This window comes from Drosophila willistoni, chromosome 3R, assembly GCF_018902025.1.
Source record: "Drosophila willistoni isolate 14030-0811.24 chromosome 3R, UCI_dwil_1.1, whole genome shotgun sequence".
NCBI classification, from domain to species: Eukaryota; Metazoa; Arthropoda; class Insecta; order Diptera; family Drosophilidae; genus Drosophila; species Drosophila willistoni.
In genome coordinates this window covers 1,742,735-1,757,611 of record NC_061086.1, presented here as the reverse complement: position 1 = coordinate 1,757,611, position 14,877 = coordinate 1,742,735, and the positions used below count along the sequence as shown (strand labels likewise).

At 40.3% G+C, this 14,877-nt stretch overlaps 1 protein-coding gene across 3 annotated transcripts in view; it reads right to left on the bottom strand.

Annotated features, from left to right (window-relative positions):
• The window catches only part of LOC6651497 (twitchin), a 47,906-nt gene that overhangs the window by 21,623 nt on the left and 11,406 nt on the right, over nucleotides 1-14,877 (bottom strand). The window contains exons 15-30 of one of the 3 annotated variants that reach the window (XM_023180089.1): nucleotides 14,753-14,812; nucleotides 14,503-14,601; nucleotides 13,508-13,822; nucleotides 13,183-13,308; nucleotides 12,954-12,992; nucleotides 12,508-12,693; nucleotides 11,765-11,986; nucleotides 9,998-10,171; nucleotides 8,988-9,023; nucleotides 7,831-7,863; nucleotides 5,743-5,890; nucleotides 5,228-5,601; nucleotides 3,279-3,404; nucleotides 2,453-3,152; nucleotides 2,037-2,390; nucleotides 237-1,949 (exon numbers count right to left, since the gene is read on the bottom strand). In XM_023180089.1, coding sequence (XP_023035857.1) covers nucleotides 237-1,949; nucleotides 2,037-2,390; nucleotides 2,453-3,152; nucleotides 3,279-3,404; nucleotides 5,228-5,601; nucleotides 5,743-5,890; nucleotides 7,831-7,863; nucleotides 8,988-9,023; nucleotides 9,998-10,171; nucleotides 11,765-11,986; nucleotides 12,508-12,693; nucleotides 12,954-12,992; nucleotides 13,183-13,308; nucleotides 13,508-13,822; nucleotides 14,503-14,601; nucleotides 14,753-14,812 — 4,705 coding nt within the window. Of the gene's footprint in view, nucleotides 1-236; nucleotides 1,950-2,036; nucleotides 2,391-2,452; nucleotides 3,153-3,278; nucleotides 3,405-5,227; nucleotides 5,602-5,742; nucleotides 5,891-7,830; nucleotides 7,864-8,987; nucleotides 9,024-9,997; nucleotides 10,172-10,357; nucleotides 10,391-11,764; nucleotides 11,987-12,507; nucleotides 12,694-12,953; nucleotides 12,993-13,182; nucleotides 13,309-13,507; nucleotides 13,823-14,502; nucleotides 14,602-14,752; nucleotides 14,813-14,877 lie in introns of those variants that run through there. The other 2 variants (XM_047013688.1, XM_023180091.1) reach the window with 2 other exon arrangements.

Here is a 14,877-nt window from a genome sequence, read left to right as displayed (position 1 = left end):
CCGATTACGAACAACTTTTAAATAGATTGGGACGGGACACCATGGGCAATGAAATATTAATTCTTTGATTTCATGGATGAATCCTTTCGCTGTTGATAAGTAGCAATTCGATTATTCTGAAAGCAATATGTTTGCGTTAGCCCCTATTTAGAATGCATGTTAAGCCAAAGCCAAAAGCAATTTTATTTAATGGTGCTATATATGAAGAAGTGAAAAATTCCGGTAGATATACTCACGGTTTCTGTGCTTGCACAAATGATTGTCAGTTGGCTGAGATGGCTCTGAGGGTCCAGCTTTGTTGACTGCGCGAACGCGAAACTGATAAACCATATTTTCCTTCAGTCCCTCCACCTTGCACTCGGGTGTAGGGTCCTCTGTCTTTGCAACCTCACTCCATGTTGGCGAGAATTTGTCCTTAATTTCGACAACGTAGTGGGTAATGGGTCGGCCACCATCAGAAGGTGGTCTCTTCCACTTAAGCAGGACACTCTTGTTATCGTAGTCGTCGATAACTGGCTGGGCTGGAGGGCTTGGTGGGTCGTATGGATTCTTTGCCACAATGGCATCTGTTGTCTCCAGTGGCTCAGACTCGCCCTCCTTGTTAATGGCCTTAACGCGGAACTTGTACTTCTTGTTGGGAGTCAGGCCCTTAAAGTCGAAAGATGTCTCTTCGGGACCCACTTCGCCAGCAGGTATCCATCGACCAGTTTCTTCGTCCATACGCTCAAGCGCATAGCCAGTAATTTCACAACCACCGTCATCTTCGGGACGCTTCCACTTCATTTTGATGTGGTGAGCACGCACTTCATCCGGCTCGAATGGCCCTCCAGGAGCTAACGGGCGATCCAGGACCACAACTTGAGCTTCAGACTCAATTGTACCCGAGCTGTTTGTAAGCACCAGCTTGTATTTGCCAGTGTCCTTGCGGACGGCTTTCTTAATCGTTATGGATGAGTTGCGTTCCAATTGTTCAAGGCATATGCGCTGATTATCGAACTTGAGGTTTTCAGAGTTCTTAACCCAAGTTGCAGTTGGTTCGGGTTCACCGTCGTACTTAATATCATACCGTACAGTCTGGCCCTTCTTGACAGTGATATTCTTTAGGCCGTCTCCAACCAGGAACGGTTTGACGAAACGGCACTTAGCAATAATGGCTTTAGTTTTGTCGCTAGGTTCGCCAGGACCTGCCCGATTAACAGCACGGACTCGAAATTCGTACTGTTGACCCTCTTTAAGGCCATCTACTGTGCCGGCCCGAGCATCTCCAGGCACTTCTTTGCCCGGCACCCAGTCGTTTGAGAACTTCTCCTTATACTCAATAACATAGGATGTGATTGGATCACCGCCATCGCTATCAGGTGCTTCCCATTTAAGGTCCGCATGATCCTTGTCCCAATCAGTGAGATCCACAGCCTTGGGCTTGCCCGGCTCATCCCACGGATCTTTAGCGAGTATGGAGTTCTTGAAAGTGGCTGGGTCAGATGGGCCGATTTTGTTCACTGCACGAATGCGGAATCTGTACTGTTTCTTTGGCACCAAATCGTCAATCTTCTTTTGAGATGGTTCGCTTGGTAGAACCTCAGCGACTGGTTCCCAGCCAGACTTCTTGCTTAAGTCTTGCCGTTCGATTACGTATTTAGTAATAGGAGTGCCGCCGTCGTCAGCTGGCGGTTTGAAGTTCACCACACATGATGTTTGATATACATCAGTGACATCCACGTCCTGTGGTGGTTGTGGAACATCCTGGCAGGTAATATTGACATCTTTAGTGTCCTCTCCTTGTCCGTTTGAAATCTTAATCTGGTACGGTCCTGAAGCATCCCTAGAGGGTTTCTTTATTTTAAATGTGACCTTATCGTCAGTGACAGCAACTTCCACATCTTTCACCGGTAGGGGTTTGCCGTCCTTAATTAACTTAGCCTCAACTGGCGACTGTTTGGTACCGCTTACTAGATGGGTAGAACCGTATTTTGATTATCATTGTCATTTGAAGCCTTTTGGAGCAGTTAGAAGTACAATAACAGTCCAATACTTACCTTTGTATGGCACTTCTATTATAACAGGTGCACTAATTGGGCCAGCAAACTCATCGGGACAATCAATGTTGGGTCTGCTCTCTCCCTTTCGTATGGAAAGCTTGCACGTGGAAGACAATTGGCCCGACTCACAAGTGATTTCGCCCTCATCGGCCATTGAGAGATTATTAAACACTAGCTGGTGTTTTCCACCGCCCAAATTCTTGATCTCGATTCGTTCATTTGGCACAATGGGTTCACCATTGAACTTCCAATCGCATGGGGCCGTTTGATCCTGCAACTCAATATCAAAAACTAGTTTTTCTCGTTCCACGGCATCTGTATCTTTGAGCTTCTTGTTGAATCTATTTTGATCTGAAAATATTGGGGAACTCCCGAAATTATTGTATGTCATTTAGATAACAACATGGGCTTACAATTTATGATTATCTCTGCCTCAGTCTTGTCCGCATTGGTCGTACACTTGAACTGACCAGCATCAGTGACTTTGCAATCCTTGATGACCAGCTTTCGTTTGCGACCGTCTTTGATGACCTGAATGCGCTTATCGGGCTTGATCTCTTCGTCATTACGGAACCACTGGACATCGCCCTGAGCATCATCGATCTCACAAGCTAGGGTTACCGTGTCCTTCTCAATGCATTGCTGAGATTTCAGGACCTTCACAAACTTGTACGGATACTCGACCACCTTCAGGGCACACTCGGTTTTGTCTGGTTGTTTGTCCAATTGGCACCTGTATTGGCCTGTATCCTCTAACACGGACTCTTTAATGATCAACTTCAAATTGCCATTAATGTCTTTAGAGATGAGGTAGCGAGGATCATCGGACTCGAGCTTCGTGTTGTCCTTGAACCAATGGACATTGGCCATGCTGCTGCTAACAGAGCACTCCAGTGTAGTCTCGTGTCTGGTAAAGCCCTCTAGCTTCTTCTTCAATGGCTTCGTGAATGTATATGACGGATCGGGCTCCTCGACATTCAGGAAAGCAGTACTCGATACGCCACCGATTTCGATGGTATACTTTCCAGAGTCTTCCACCTTGGGTGTCATTATGATCAACTGGTATGTGTCATTTTCCTGCTTGAATTTGTATTTGCTGCCTGTAAACACCTCCTACATATGTGGACGGAACCCAGTTATCGTATAAGTATTTTGTCAATATTCCACCGATTAAGCAAAAATTTAATGGATTCCAAAACATTTTGATAGTCACAGTTTCTAATCTGGTTTCGTACTTACATCTTTGCGGAGTAACCACTTGGGCTTGCAATTGGGCTTGCTGAATCGGGCCTCAAACACCACCTTCTTATCCTTTCCTTCCTTGGCGAACTGGTCGATCAATGGACTAAGGAATGACTCAACCTTCTGTGCTCATATATCGCGAGATTTTGCGTTGTCAAAAATGGGTAAAGTTTTGAAAATGGATATACGATTACTAGGCGCTCTTTGATTTTTAAATTCATAAAGGCGATTACGATTAGTGAAATAATGTCATCACATTGGAATCTCAAATGTCGACTTCATCGGTCCTACTCCTACATAGGTGAATGACAATGAGCCAAACATTTGTCTCAGTCCATATGTGAGATTTTAATATCAAAATCAAAGTGAATTCAAAAACCAAAGTCTATGTCCAGAGGACATGCTTTTGGTCAATAGGTGGGGCGGGTTAGGTCATTAAATCGCATAGCTTTTCTGTGTAAAAAAACTATGCCATTGGATGATCCCCAACAACTATTGATCCGTCACGGTCATTGTAAATGCGATAAACTCTTAGTCACACAAAAAGTACTTTGTGACCAAAAGTTTGTTCAAAGGTATCCGAACGAACATTAATTTACACGTCATAGAACGGTCTCGACGTTTGGCATAGCAGTTCAGGTTAAGGTTTGAGATTAAAAAAATCAATATCAAAAACAAATATAACTGAAATGGAGCCGCCGTTTGAACCATGTCTATGTAGTGCTAGGGACCGCATTAGCTTAGTACAATAATTTTTGGTGATTAATTTGTTGATGATAAACATATCGTATATCTGATTTTCATTCGCGGCGATCACAAAACAAATATACATCAAAATTCTTAGGAGTCGGGCCTATGTATTTATGTATATCATTGCGTTTGCATGGCGGGCCCGTTTTCAAAAATCAACACTTAGTGTACGGATGTGTAAGTAGGTATGAAGTGGATGGAATAATGTTCATACATATAGTACATATACACACATATGTAGGAACATCAAGAACAAAATACAAATAATGCCCGTCGAGTACGTGTTATAGCGGAAAATCGGGAGAAATAAAATCCAGAGCATATGGTACTTGCGCCACTTAAAACAATAACTTAGTTACTTATATGCGCTTTTAAATATGAAGTTCCATTTTCGGTTCTGGACGGTTCTGGTTCTCTCAGAAAACTTGGCAATTGTAGATATAACAGGATATACACACATATTTCATACATTATATGTACATGTGTGTAGGAGAGCGGATTACGCTCCAAAATGCCCAAAAAACAATTTGATTAGTGGTCGTCTCTGAAAAGGCCATCATACAATTTATAACTTTTGAAAACATGTTCTTTATGGTTACAAGTATTAAGAAAAAGAAAGTGGTAGTAGGACAGAAATCGATAGGGCGCACCTCTTCACGGCGAAATGGATGCAACGTCGGCCAATCGGGGATTAGCTCAGCCAGCGAAGGTCTACGTGATCCTGGCCCCTGTATTATATTGTAATCAATCGTATCAGATCAGAGCATAGTTGTAATCATTCTTATATTTCACATACCACAACGCGTATACATAGTTACTAACTATGTATATAAGGTAGTCGAGCTGATTAGTCTTCTGAAGACCAACTGACTAAATTTATTTACCAAAGTTGGGTATTGTGTAAGGTCGAAGAAGGTTTTAGTAAATAAAACGCGAGTTAATGCTTCTTTTTCTCTTCTCGAGAGAGAGAAAGATCCTTGAGCTAATGGCACAATGGGGCTGGCACAGAGGTTCGTTCCCTTTCAAATTTTCAATTCTGCATAATACTTTTGAATTGGCAAATGTTTCTACTCCAATTTGATTTCAAGCGATTTTAATCAAAACGAACCTGTGCGCTATCCCAACTAGGACCTATCACGCTATTATTATGAATATTTTCTTGCAATTGTCAAAGCCTGGGCAATCTGCTTCCTTACCCTTTCAACTTTTTTAAGGGCCGGCAGTGGTTTTTCGGTTTCTTTTAAGTCACCCCAATTGGGGTCCTCTTCTTCTTTGGCCCATTTTTGATAACGACGTTTTTTGAGCATGGCACGGAAATCCATGCCACTTGAATCGGACACATATAGTTGCATCTCGGCCGAATCCTCGCCGTGTATATTGGACACAACGACCTTGTATTTGCCCTCATCGTTGGGCTTGCACTTACGCATGCACAGTGTGATTGTATTGGTTTGACCATCGGTAAGGAATTTGTACCGACCGCCTTCGATAATTTCAGTAACTCCTTTGTAGAATTTGAATGTGGGTGCTGGACTACCTTCGATGCCAACCGTGAGGTAGGCAGTCGAGTCTATAAATAGATGTGTGTAGAACAATTCGACGGGTTAGTCAAAACATTAAACACACACGACAACTTACGGCAAATAAAGTAGTAGTCCGTATATTTGGATGCCAGTACTATTTACTCGATAATCATTAGCCTTATACATACCTTCAACAGCAGAGTAGGACTCTTGGACATCAACAATATTTGGTGGTCCGCCATCGCCGATATCTCGTAGCGGAGTGGAAGGTTTGTTAATAAGATCCTCCAGATCTTGAACGCTGGGACGGCGTACATCGATTGAGGGTCGTCTCCGCTTTATTGCCAACATAAATTACAGATCAGGATCACGTGCAGGACGGAGACAACGGGTACAGATACAAATTTCACATAGGTAAAGAGAAATCGATTAGTCACATATTCTTAAACTGTGCTGTAGGTTTTCTTACTGAAAATATGAACTTCCATATCTTCAGATTATGAATAGAATTTGTTTGTCTAAAATTACGGATTACATACAAACGCAAAACTAAAATGCATACTGCGGAAGTGTAAAGGTAATATAGCAGGAGTAAACTACTAACAAAACAGTACCAAATACATACTACTAATATTACTACTTCTACTTAATTACATAACTACTTAGTCAATACCAATGAATGTGGCTGTTGTTGTGTTGTTACATACATACAACGGAGTGTGTGCGGCTGTGTGTGCTATATAATAATTACTAACTAATTGTAGGATGCATAGAACAGGTGTTGCATAGATTATTTGTACATATTTGCGCAACACGTATTCACACATGTTTGGTGGGGGAATCGGATGTTCAGTTTTAAATGAGAATGTTTCACAAACGACCCCTTTGAGTGTATTTGAATATGCCCTTGATGCTTCCTCCCACAGTACAGCCTCAGTTTAAGTTCCGTGTGCGAAAGGAGTGACAGGTGTCAAATTATTAACTCGATGGTTATATACAATCTGAAAAACAATCTCTCGTTCAAGTCGGACCGCCGACCTGCGATACCCTGTACGCCAAACATGGCATCCAAGACTCAATTTGAAAAGCCTCATGTCTCCGTTTTAATTTCTGCATTTATTCCTCTTTAGGTTAGGATCATTTTTTAGCTGCCTGCTACCAAAATTGGAGCCTGCTACTGGACAGACGGACCTTCGGATCAATCGATTGTAGAGGCTTTTCACGATTCTATGGTGATTCAGGGTATTTAATTGTGAAAATCTTCTATTTACAATTATGATTTGACGGAAATATAACATACATATGTAAGTGAATTTGCTAGTTACAACTGCAGTTGCGCCACACAAAATAACTTGCAAAGGTGAACTTTTGTATCCAAATCTCCGTACACAATTCACCCTCGAAGTTTGTCATGTGTCGCGCGGAATCTAACGCCAAGTATATACAAGAGGAGGACTTTTGCGTTTAATATTCTGCACAATGATAACATTTTATCATATTATATCATGTCATGTCATTGACCAACGGGAAAACAAACGAACACACAATAAGAAAGTAAAATGTGATCACTCGATCACCAATAAAGACCTGTTTCGTGTCCCCCATTTCGCCGGGTCGCTGTTGCTTTTGCTACCACAAATAAAGAAACATAAAAATAAGGGAAGGAATACATCAATACAAGTCACAACAAAATTGGCAGCTCGGATTCCCAGTGCGTTGACCTATGCTTCTGCTCCTGATCCTTGTGATTCATGTGTAGCCCCAAGTGTGTTGAAGAGCTGTACCGATATGATTCGATATTTATTCAGCGATGTGTACACATTCCGCCCAGGAGAAAACTACTGATGGATTAGATTAAATTGTTCAACTCTACGGTTAATTCGAAGGATGTGAGTTAGTGATTCAAATCATATTCTAAATTATTGACCTTTCCATAACTGGATTATATTTTAACATACAATATTTTTGTGAGTGCAACATTATGGATTTGAAGTATATTTCTATGAGTTTCTCTGTTGGACACTCCTCCCTTTCCCATCTAGTGTGTCAGAACACAAGATATGAGTGTGTGAGTGTGTGTGTTTTAAAAAGAGAGTATGTGTGTATGCAGGTGTTACTAACCACCCACTTACAGACATACATACATGAAGTGGGGTTGAGTTTTTTGTTTTTGATGAAGTTTATATCGAGCAATTGAGGAATGCTAATGCGACCAAACAATGCGAATGCGTCCAAACACTACAGAATGCAAAACAAAGCGCCACCAGCTCTCTCACCTGTCCTTCACCGACCTCGCCTGGCCTCAATAACTGTAATATTTTGTTTAAATTGCATTAAATTACTGAAGAACACACATTCGAGAACAAATGATATAATTTCTTGATTGCAATTCATCGGGTCTAGCGGAGTGTTTAGATGAGTTTATGATGTGGGAAAGTTTTTAACATGACTACCTATACTAATAAACATCATATACGTATTCCCCCTACCACTCCCACTACCGCCCACTAAAACACGCTTTGCACTGCAAGGATTGCCCAGCGATGGAAAGTCACCTTAAATACTTATGAACGCATATCGGATGGGATCCTATCTAGATCTGATTTTTATACGTATCTATCTGTTATTCCGTGTTGCCGTAGTCCGCTCCGTATATCCGTAGCGACACAGACACTCGACCACTGAATAATTCAATAATATTTCTAGCAATTCGAAAGCACACTAATTAGGGGCAGCCGCGAAAGATTTATATCTAGAGCAGTACCTTCGAGGTCGGTTTGTTGAATGGAATGAGATAAATAGATATGTATATACATATGCACTTTGCTCATCCGTAAAATACAGGCAGATAATTGCCAAGCCCTTGCATATTGAATTAATCCGACTACGAGTATATGGCAAACCTAATTGCAAAGGCCGAGATACTCGGAGCACATACAGTGGACACATGTTGGCTGCACAGGTGTATACTCAATTAGACTCTCTCTCTTGACTATCGATCTCCCACTGTAGCAACAAAAAACAAAAAGAAGAAAAACAAAAACAAAACCCCATATTATATATACGTACATATATATGTTTGCTATATCTAGGGACAGTTGTTATATTTATCCAATGCACGAGCATGAGTATTTCTTTTTCTGTTTTGAGTGGTGAGTCTAAATTTAGACGCGTCATTGGTATGCCACACCGATTGGAAGGCCAACACATCATCGTTTTGAAACTGAACCAAATTATTAAATGTTTTGTGACATTATGCGAGTATCTATATATCTCATATCTCATATTTCCTATGATTTGACCTTCAATAGATATCCCCCACTCCCACAACCACCCCCAAATTGGCTACGGGATATTCATAATATTATTTCTGTTAAGCTGGAAGAGGTGCGCTCTGCGTTTTAAAGCTGGGATAATAATGCTAAGGTCTTACCCGTGTATCCATGACTTCACCGGGGCGTAGTTTCTTCTATTGTTTTGGAATTGTTCATGATGGATTTGGCGGTATTGTGTGTTGGATTTCGATATCGAAATGTGGGCATGTTTACACACAATGTGTGTGCGGGTGTGCAGGTGTGTAAATATGCCAAGTGGTTGGTTCATGGCAAGGGTATGCGGTGGAGTTGGAGAAATTTTGTTGTTGTTGTTGTTGGTTGATTGGTTGGTTGGTTGATCGGGCACAGTGTTCGGATATGTTATTGAATGGTTGATTGGTTGTTGTTTAGTTTGTGTGTGGTACATAGAAGGGAAGTACATATAGAATTAGCTACGTTCGCACTACATCATCCACATATTGTATACATTAAACCAAAGTTAGCACTATATGACATACGGTACCAAGGCAATAAATTAGGTACACAAAGGTATATACGAATATTTCGTAACTCTGCTAAACATTCCCAATGCAGACAGACAATAATAATAATAATAATAGTAATAATCCCAAGCCGTTACATATAACACGTATACATATAAACAGGTTAATCAATAATACTGTCTTTTGTGTATATCTATATATCGACTCGGGTCCTATTTCTATTCGTTTCCCCATTGTTAATTCCGCCTCGGGACCTGCGGGCAGGTGTTCTTGCGTGTTCTCGAGACGACACGATGAAATGTGCAGATGATTTCCATTTAAAAAACAGTTTATCGAAAAGCACATGTCTACTTAATCTTGGCTAGGTTGCAAATAGAATAGAAGCCCAAGCGGATATTAAGAAGCTAAATCAAATCAATTGTGTATGTAAGGTACATAGGGATGATAGTGCCGGGCGGGTATTGTGAATTCTGATTTTTTTTTTAGATTTCAAAAGCGATTGCAATCTGAGGAACAAGGGCAAATACTGATAACTCTGAAACCCATAGATTTCTTTCTCTCGATGACCCGATTTTGGGGTTTCGACCAGGATGTAGATTGAAGGGTTTGGGACTCCAAAGACTTACCTCATCGTTGATGATCAATGATGGTCGGCGGCCCATATCGGCTGGCGGAATCAGCGAGCCACGACGGCTTGGTGGCTCTGGGGCCAATGAGGGGCGTTTCTCTCGTATTACCTCGATCTTTGGTGCCTCGCCAGGTGCTGGTGGCTGCATTTTGGGCACCTTTGGTTTCTCGTCCTAATTGCAGAATGGAGTAATAAAAGTTATAGATTTAATATATTTCTCCATTAAGTCTTAATATTTTTGTGCAGCTTCATCATAGCTTATCGACGGGTCCGGCGGCAATTTCATCTGCACGGAAAATTTGTTGGAGGGGAAAGGTGGGTGTTCTTGATTGCGGAATGAGTTAACTGAATTACGTACCGAAGACACTGTCACTTTGATAGTAGTCGCCATTTTGATCTTATGTATCACAGATTTCTATTCCCTATATGTATATATGCATGTATGTATGTATGTAGGTATGTGCGTATATTTATGATGTTTGTAATCGCATTGATAACTCAGTTAGCTAACTGATAGTTATTTTTCGTTTTCGCACTGATTCGGTGGATTTTCGGTTAGTCAGCTTTCAGTTACAATCTGAATAGCCGGGTGGCATTTTGAAACGCACAACAATGTGGTAGAATTTGAATTTGAACCGTTTGGCGTGAGCGACAAGAGGAGACAGACATCAAATAGTTGGAATAGGTATATGTATGTACATATAAACATATTTTTGACAAAAGATTTTCAACACATTAAAATAAAAATATAATTTTTTATACATGCATATATATAATATAAGCTACAAATATATGCATATATTTATATTTTTACATATTCACATATTTGTATTCATATCTATACATACATACAGGCTACCTTGCGAAAGAAGTCTTGCATAAACAACACGTTCGCACCGATATTTGCCAACATATGAGACTCGGATTGAACGTTGGACATTGCAAATGCATTACGAAAGAAATATCGCAGATCACTGCGCCACCTCGAAAATTAATGTAAGGCTGGTTCCATGCCAAATAGTCGCGGAAATCCAGCGCCATGTGCACTTTTTATTTAGCCAACTAAAGTTTTTTGCCTGAAATATGATAAGCAGTTTATCACTAACTATTGTAATAACGGTAGTTATTTCATATGAATGAAACATTGTGCCTGTATCAACATAAATCATGGAGTTTTAATGGTACGGGATTCAAACGTCGAATTATTGCTTTAGATCGACAATATGAGTTTGAACACTTTTGATCAATTAAAAAATAACTTGTCAGTCTTTTTACTTATTATAATAAATCATAAAAATATACCGACATATTTTATTTGCATGTGTATGTATATTTATATAGAAAAGTTGGAAAACATTTTGAATATCAAAGAAAAGTCTAGAAAATTAAAAAATATATATATATGTACATACAAATAATCTCTTATATACATATATGTACATTTACATTTTTATATGTGTAGGTGGGGACGCCAAAAGATATGATACTTGTACCTCGATATGTTTTAATGTTTATTGAATTCGTCCAACAAATTTTGAACTTTTAAACAACTCCTAAAACACCGATTATATATGGGTGAACCAATGGAATGGAAAATTCGAAATTTCTTATTATTTTTCATAGAAATATGTATAATCCTTGCAAAATCTACTTCAAATGAGGATCTATAAATTTTTAGGGCAGCGATTGAAAAAATCATCCGTTAAGATAGCTTGAAGTAACTGAAGCAACCTTTGCTCCCATTTGGGTAAAACATATTGCTTACCTTTGGCTTCTGTTCTTCAGGGGCCTGTATTTCCGGAGCGTTTATAACTGGTGCGGGTACCGATTTCTCTGGTTTCTTTTTCTCAAGGTCAGTGGGCTCGTACTTTTCTAGAACAGGACGCTCGTAATTGTCCACAATGGGTGCCAGAGCCTCTGGCTTTTTCAACTCGGATACCTTCGCCTTCATTGCATTAGTGGGACTAAACTGCTCCATAGCGTTTGCCTTTACCAATACATACACGGAAAAAGAGGTCAGAATCAGGATTAGCAGGTGCGCAGAGGCAAGCGCAAGTGGAGCACATGTGAAGCCGCAAGGCCACTTAGAAAAGAGATAGCGCAAGCGGCAATTGGCAATTGGTAAGCCTAACGTAGAATTGGTTTCTAATGATTTGGGTCTAGAAGATCGAACTTGTTATGTTGTTCTCACTCTCCCATTATAAATTTTGTTTCAATTCGGCAATACCATTGAAAAGTGAAAAAAGAGATGGAGTAAGAGTAATAGAGAAAGAGAAAAAGACCGTAGATAAAGGGTAACAAAGAAAGCAGGAGAAAGAAATATAGGTATAGAATAAAAGATATAAAGTCATAGACAAAGAGAGAGAGAGAGACATAGAGAGAGAGAGCCGGAAAATTGAGAGACTGTAAGAGAAAAGAGCGACACCAAGCATAAAGGTAGAAGAAGGACAGAAGATTTATATATAGGCTGCCCGCAGGAAATGGAGAAATCGGATAAGCCTGCTTTACCTTTAGCAATTGCTTTGCCTGCTGTGGTACAGCCTGCTCTTTAGCATCCTTAACGACAGGTTTTAAAACTATGCCAAGGAAGGACTCGTTTTGAATGGGTTCCTTGGTCATCAAGTTTCTTACAGAAGAGCGACGTCGCTGTTTGATAATATCCATCAGGGATGGCTTATCGGGTTCGTCTAGGGTCTGGTAGGGGATTTTTATGCGATTGAGAAGCGTATCATTTGAGTTGTCCTTACAATTAGAAAGCTAATCTATCATGCGTCAAAGTTTAGAAATGTCTGTGAATAATCAGGGAATGCAACGCGCAAATGTCACATAGCTTCATCTTCTGGTATAATTCCAGTATTATAAGATCGGTTGCATTCCCTGGTCGTGATCAGGCGTTCTCGTACATACTCAAATATTTATGACCGAAAGCGCATTGCGCCTTGTCGCTCACTTACCTCAGTCTTTCCGGCAGCCCCATTCTTTGGTTTCTCCTTCTGAAATGTGTTGGGTAGTGAAGTGTAAGTGTATTGGAACTAAGGTAGATAGCTTGAAACCGAAGGCTATGAAATCAACCGATAGCAGATTCAATAAATTCTTAGCCTTTGGTTTACAAATAACAAATCAATGGAAGCAGTTACAAAGTCCGAGCAGCACAACACAAATCGCGGGGAATGGTGGACTTACCTCTGGTTCGACAATGACAGGCTTAAGAGTGGCACCGTCACGAGTGTCCTCGTCATCCGGTAGCTTTCCCTTACCAATCTTGAGACCTTTCGGCTGTTCGGCAGGCTTTTCAACAATTTCAGATTTCTGTTTACACAGACAATGGGATGATTACAAATGGGAAGAACAAATACATGTAAATATTAACGGACACTTTTCGTCTAGATAGGAATAAAGATGTGGTTATGGAACTGGTGGCAAATTCTGCCATACACACAAATTTCTATGGAGTGACTTGATTGCGATGGAGGTCATTAACGAATTCAGGGTTAAAAAAGACTCTTACCTTTGGCAAGCCATTTTTCTGGACTGCCTGCTGTGGTTCATTTTTATCAGATTCAATTAATGGCTTCTCCATCTTATTGGGGATATCAAGTTCACGACCAAAGTCAGTTGGTGTGAATTCCGATTTCTCGTACTTTTCTAGAACTGGGCGTTCATAGTCTGGAATTTCCGGTAACTCTTCATACTTGGCCTTTGCCTTTGCCTTGGCCTTGGCCTTAGGTTTCGCCACCTCGGCTTTCGGTTCCTCTTTGGGTTGAGCAATCGAAGTCTTTCTTAGTTTCGGCAATTCCTCAGCTGGCTTTGGCTCCTCAATGGGCTGATTTAAACATTTAAACAACAACAATCAGAATGGCATATTTATGACAAACAAAAGTGGTTACACAGCGATTGTTAGATCCATTGGTCAGCCTCATATATACATATGTACATACATACATACATACTCGACAAAAAAAAAAAAATTAGTTTACGAACAGTATCTGACTGCAGATAATATATTCGGATCCGGATTTGAGGAGAATGATTTACTCTCACCAAGAAGACAAAAAGATATTCAAATGTTTACCAATCAAATCGAAAAGGACACTAATACATATGTATATATGAGGCCACTTGTTTTATAGAGATTATAATAAGTGGAAAATATAGGTATTTGTATAACTGAAAGTTAGCCACAGAAATAAATAGATAGATGAAGGCAGAATTTTATTAGGCACACCCAAGCAGATAGACGTAGAGCTAAAAAAGTTGCGAATAGGGACTTAGTCATCAATTGGTCCTATTGCATTTAGAAATAGACGAGAAAGTTGAAGTATTTGACAAGCCCTGACTATTGGACTAGATCACTCTAGATCATGGATCACATCTTATCTAGTACAATAGCGAGGTGTAAAAATAGCGACAGCGATAGTTTAAGAAAAGCAACATCATTATTCGTGGCCGATCGACTGTTGACTTGGTCCACTGTCGTTCCAAATCGTTCCGGAACTTTCTCACCTTAGACACACGCCGCTTCTCTGCTGGCTTTAGCTTTGGAATCTCTTCCTTGAGAGCTTGTGGGTTTTTATTAGCGTCAAGTTTTTTGCTATCAACCTGCTACATAAGAATAAAGTAAGCTTGAATAACTATTGGTCTATTTAGCCAATAGCTAATTGTTCTAGCTTGCACCCTAATACAATTTATGTGCTGGCTCTAGATATATAACGATCAAAACATACATTGATCGCGCGTTCGTACGCTTCCTTACCTCTAAAGCCTTGCGATCAATAATCGATGAGCGTCTCGACTCCGACTTGGACTCCTCCACCTTCGGGGACAGACAAGAACACACACACACATAATAAAATTGACATAAAGCTTTTAGAAGGAACT